The sequence below is a fragment of the Styela clava genome, chromosome 4 (assembly GCF_964204865.1).
Source record: "Styela clava chromosome 4, kaStyClav1.hap1.2, whole genome shotgun sequence".
Lineage (NCBI taxonomy): Eukaryota > Metazoa > Chordata > Ascidiacea > Stolidobranchia > Styelidae > Styela > Styela clava.
Genome location: NC_135253.1, coordinates 12007132 through 12012654, shown reverse-complemented (window position 1 = coordinate 12012654; position 5523 = coordinate 12007132). Strand labels below are relative to the sequence as shown.

The 5523-nt window shown below is 36.4% G+C and overlaps 1 protein-coding gene across 1 annotated transcript; it reads left to right on the top strand.

Annotated features, from left to right (window-relative positions):
* The first annotated feature begins 1794 nt into the window (after positions 1-1794).
* On the top strand, positions 1795-5364 carry LOC120325887 (TATA element modulatory factor-like). The gene has a single exon (XM_039392064.2). It carries the CDS (start codon positions 1843-1845, stop codon positions 4966-4968), a length of 3126 nt encoding a protein of 1041 aa, XP_039247998.2. The 5' UTR covers positions 1795-1842; the 3' UTR covers positions 4969-5364.
* Positions 5365-5523: the final 159 nt, after the last annotated feature.

The following is a 5523-nucleotide window of genomic DNA, read 5'->3' as shown; positions in this document are numbered from 1 at the left end:
CACTGATAAATTTGCTTGTATTTCCTCCGGCGCAACTGCTTTTAACTGGCAAGAGGAAGATGGTGGATTTATTTGTTTATTGAAGGCTTCTTGTTAATTGTTCGCACTCAAAAGTTGAGTATGTGGGGTGAAACTACTGTCTCTGATTCACCATTAAGGTAAACTAAGCCATAAATCTATGCATGGGGTCAGCAAGTAGTTTTTATTCGAATGTATCACAGAGTGGTAAATACTGTCCAAACAATAACTCTCGATGGTCTACTTCCAGATGACGACAATTAGGATGTTGCGAAATTTGGTTAAAACATTGCAGTATCTTTGATAATAATAACTTTGCAGATAGATTGCACAGACAATTGACTTTGCTTATGTTGTGAGGCTTCCTGATAGTTTTCAGGCTTGGTGATGTGGAGTAGTAGCATTGGAAGCGTTAGGTTCTATGGGCATGGAGTGCTATTCAGCAATTGCCGCTAATTTAATGCCCATACAGTCGGTGTATTAGCATTCGCTGCAAAGAATTCTGTCATTCATGGTTTGAAGACTACCTGTGGTAGCAATCCTCAAAACTATGGTACGATCAATATATCTAAAATTCGTAATGCTGACTTTTTTGGAAGTTTTCGAGAAATCGCCCATCCAAAACTTTAATTTTTCGACATTTTCAAAAGTACCCACGAGGGGACGTTAAATTTTTTTTTCCTATTTTATACTCTCCGATACTTATTTTAAATGTATTATACGTCCAATATCGCTATATTGAAAAGTAAAAAGATAATTGTTCAATTATTTAGCAAATGTAGTTGAATTACAAAACCACTTTTAACTATGACACATATATACTTTTCATAAAATTACCTATGCTTTATATTAATTATTTACGCTATGTTTGGTATTATATATGTCCAGTTCAAAACGTGCTGCTACTATTCTGACATGCGGAAATCAAATAGTTAAGGTTTCTTCGCAGCGACCGTATTTCGTCACCCCTAACCTGACACCACGCAACGACCATATTTCGTCACCCCCAATCTGACATGCACCGACCGTATTTTGCCACCCCTATACTTGCTTTAAATGTATTAGACGTCCAATATCGCTGTATTAAAAAGTGAAAAGATAATTGCGGTAAATTGAGTTTAAATACCTAACCACGTTTGACTATGATACATATATATTTTTCATAAAATTACCGGAATTATATATGTCCAGTTCAAAACGTGCTGCTACTATTCTGACATGCGGAAATCAAATCTTCGGTTTCTTCGCAGCAACCGTATTTCGACACCCTTAATCTGACACGAACCGACCGTATTTCGTCACCTCTAACTTGACTCGACGACCCTATTTCGTCACCCCCCAATTTGACACGCAACGACCGCATTTCGTCAGCCCTATTTTGACACCCCCAATATGACTTTTGTGAGGCTTAATCGCGCACCGGATACTGGACCACAGCAGGACCGCAGATATCTCGGCTGATTACGTATACAATCCAGTAATGCGCCCTGCTGCTATCCAGCGGTCTGAACATGACGTTGCCGTATGAATTGTTTTCGTTTTATGCTATTCTTTTAATACATACCGGTACCGGTAGCCTATGTGAGAAGATACCGTACCAGTACCGTAATGTCAGGCAATAACATATGTTACTCACAGACTCAGGTGGTACCGGTATGTGGCAACTCGACCAGGGTGGGTCACACTCCAGCACTCATTATTGTGAAATGAATATTTTTTTGTTTTTATCTGTTAACTACAGAACTAGCTTCTTAATCCATGTAATCTTGAAAATCTAACTTATTGACACCTTTACAGTTAAATATGGTAAAGTAAAAATATAAAATGAGTTGGTTTTCAATCACCGACTATGCTAAAAGTGCTCTTAGCGAAGCACAAAAGAAGATTGACAAAGCTTTGGATATACAAGCTAAAGAATCAAGTCAAAATGTAACAGGTCATATTGAGAATATTCCAACTGTTCATCCCCAAAAGAATGAACCTAATGTAGAGATAAATATTGATAAAACTCAAATCAAAAAAGCTGATTTTTCCACAAAAAGGAAAGCAAGAGTTGATAGACTAACAAAACCCACTTCTTCCGCTAAATCAAATGCTAATGACTTCAGTGAAGATTTCTTCTCGATTTTGGATTCTGAGAATGCCAGCCCTAAATCACAAACTGCCAAGATACCACAGGATAAGTTGGTGCATCACAGTGAAGTTTCAGGCAGTTCAGAAAATAAAGATGCACAACACACCTTAGGAGGGGCAGAAATAAAGGATTCCATCATTTCAAAGGAAAGCAGTTATATGAAATCTGACTTTTCTGAACTTATACTCAATGAATCAGCCTCTGACAATATGCCTGGAAACTTTACTATGGTTGACAACTCTGACTATTCAGATACTCCTCTTGTGGTTAGTGTCGATGATTCTAGTGAAATAACAGGCATCAATGACAATGATTCATCAGATGGGAACATGCATAAAAGCATTTCTCTTGAAGTAATCACATCTAATGATGACACTATAAAAATAGATGAAGAAAAAGTGATTGAAACTACTGAAAATAGAAGATTGTCTTTAGAGCGACCAACTTCACCAAGTGTATCAACAGCTGCTTCTAGTGAAATAGATATTCTTGACCATGATAGTATAGCGAGTGAAGTATCATCAAAATATGATGGACCTATTTCTATTCCATCTTCTGTGCAGGTGGTTAACATAGATGGTGTTGAATCTGATGCCTCCCAAGCTTTATCTCCTTTACCCGATGATGGATACACAGATAGAACTCTACCAATGTCTTCTCAAGATAATGATCCACAATCGGTAGATGAAATGAATCATAATTCCCAACCAATCCATCCTGATTCTCAAGATTCTGCCACAAGTAGTTCAACAACAATCGGGGCAGAATTGGCTTTCGAGAATAACGATAATAATAATATTGTATCAAGTAATGTAATTGAAACTTCTGCTGCTGAACAATTTGTACATGAAAATGACCATCAATCTGAAAATAAAAAGTACACAGAATTATGTGAAAAAATGGAGGTTTATGAACAACAGCTGATGACATTAAGTTACAAAAATGCCCAATTAAATGAAGAGAATGATAATTTAAAATCTGAAATCATAAATACAAAAAAGAAATGTGAAGAGGAAGCTAGTAAAAAATCTGAAAAACTAACCAACTCTGTAGCAGCAATGGAAAACAGCAATACAATTTTAAAAGAAGAAAATGATAATTTAAAAAAGCAAATACTTGTTTTAAAAAGTCAATTGGCGTCAAGAATGACACATGAGCAAGTTCAAGCTGCGATAGCAGAAAAGGAAGAATCCATCAAGGGTCTAATGGAAGAAGGTGAAGCTCTTGCGAAAAAGCATCTTCAACAGAATAATTTAATAAAGAAACTAAAGACCCAAGGGCAAGACAGAGAAGCTGAACTTAAAACTTTAAAAGAGAAATTTGCAAAAATTGAAGGTGAAAATTCAAAAATAAAAACTGAACTCAAAGAAGCTCAAGGGCAGGGACGGGAAGAACGAGAAACAAGTTTGAGAATATCCGATGCTTATGAACAACGGGAGAGACAGACACAAATGCTGCAAGAAAAATTGTCACAATCAGAAGAAAAGCAACGTGCATTACAAGTCAACATAGATGCTGCCTACAATGAAATTGGTGATTTACATAAGCAAATAGCTGAAAAAGAAAGCAAGTCGAGTCTTGAATGGAAGTCTAAAGAAGATGACATAAAGCGTGAACATGACTTTGAAAGGAAAAAACTATCTGGCGAACATGAACATCAAAAACAATTATTATTGCTTCAAATAATGGAATTGAATAACACTGTGTCAAGGTCTGAAGCAGCGGCATCCAGAAAAGATGACGATCACAGGAGAGAAATAAGAGAATTACAACAGAGGATACAAGAATCTGAGGGACGCAATCAAGACTTGAGTGATAATGTTTCAAATACTACAAGGCCCCTCCTGAGGCAAATTGAAAACCTTCAGGCCACTCATTCATCGCAACAACGTTCATGGAATGCGCTTGAGAAAACATTGAACAATAGATTAGGGGAAGCACAAGCTGAGTTATTAACTGCCCGGGAAAATGAAAGAATTGCACAGAATGGTGCCATTGAAGCAAAATCAAAAGCATCTGCCTATGAAAAACAAGTTGAAAGTGCTCAGAACACTATATCTCAGCAACTTAAGGAAATAGATATATTGAAAAATAAAGTTGATGAATACAAAACTCAAACATCTCTGGTTTCTGAGGAATTGGAAGAATTGAGAATTTTACAAAAAGAAACTGTACACAAATCTAGAAAAGAACGTCTTTTCTTAGAAAATCAACTACAAATGGAAAAGGTACGATTGGAAGCGGAACGAAAAAAATTTGCATCACAGCATGAAGCACTTCAAAAAGAGAAAGAGAGAATGATGTGGAGTAGATCTGAGATAACTTCTGTTTCCAGCAATCAGCTTGTTGAAACCGAGTCAGTTGGAAGCTCAAATGATGCATTCCATTCTACTGAAACATTTGACAAGCATATGAGCTCTAATTCTCTCCCTACATTAGCTAGTCAATTGTCATTAGACTCTGGAAAGCCCATGTCCTCGTCAAATGTTTTAGAAAATCTTCAGACGATGATCAAGCTTCGTGATGGTGAAATAGCTCAGCTACGAGGTGACATTAACATGCTTGAAAGAACTAGATCATCAATGGCTGAAGAAATAGTTCGATTAACAAATTTAAATGAAGATTTGGAAGGTGTTTCCAAGGAGCTCCAAACCATGAAAGATAAACTTGCTGATGTTGAAGGACGTTATTCTGCAATCTTAACCATGTATGGAGAAAAGGAAGAAGAGAATGAAGAGTTGAGGATGGACCTAGCGGACGTAAAGGCAATGTATCGGCAACAAATTAATGATCTTTTAAAAGTGGATCCATCATGACCAAAAGTTTATTATACATAATCCTGTGATTACTGCATATTTCGAGTGGATAAAATCCGTCATTCAAGTTTTGTTTGAAGCTGGCATTGATAACCTTGACAAGTCTTTGTATACAAGCTGAAAACACTGATGCAAGTTTTCAAATAGAACACTATAGATTTATAATGCTTTTGTTAGAGACAAAACTATAGCTAATTGTTTAGAGAAATATCAATGCAATTTTTTATAGAAGCCGATAAGATTGCCAAATGCTTGTTAGGTAATTTGTTGTTCACTGAAGCATTTTGTATCAGTTGGTCCAATTATTATTCGCATTGGTATCCATATGGTGATTGCTTATATATTTATTCATCGGTGGCATTGTTTTATATTTTTATTATTATAATTAATGCTTTATTCTTCCAATGTCAGTGTAAACAGGCTAGCACTTCGAAAGCGAGCTTTTTTTCCAGCCCAGTCCGCAATACGACTATACCACAAGTGCAATGCATTGATTTGATTTTGCACCTGTGGCACGGTTCAGTGGTATCTGCAACGAATCGACGATTGCATACT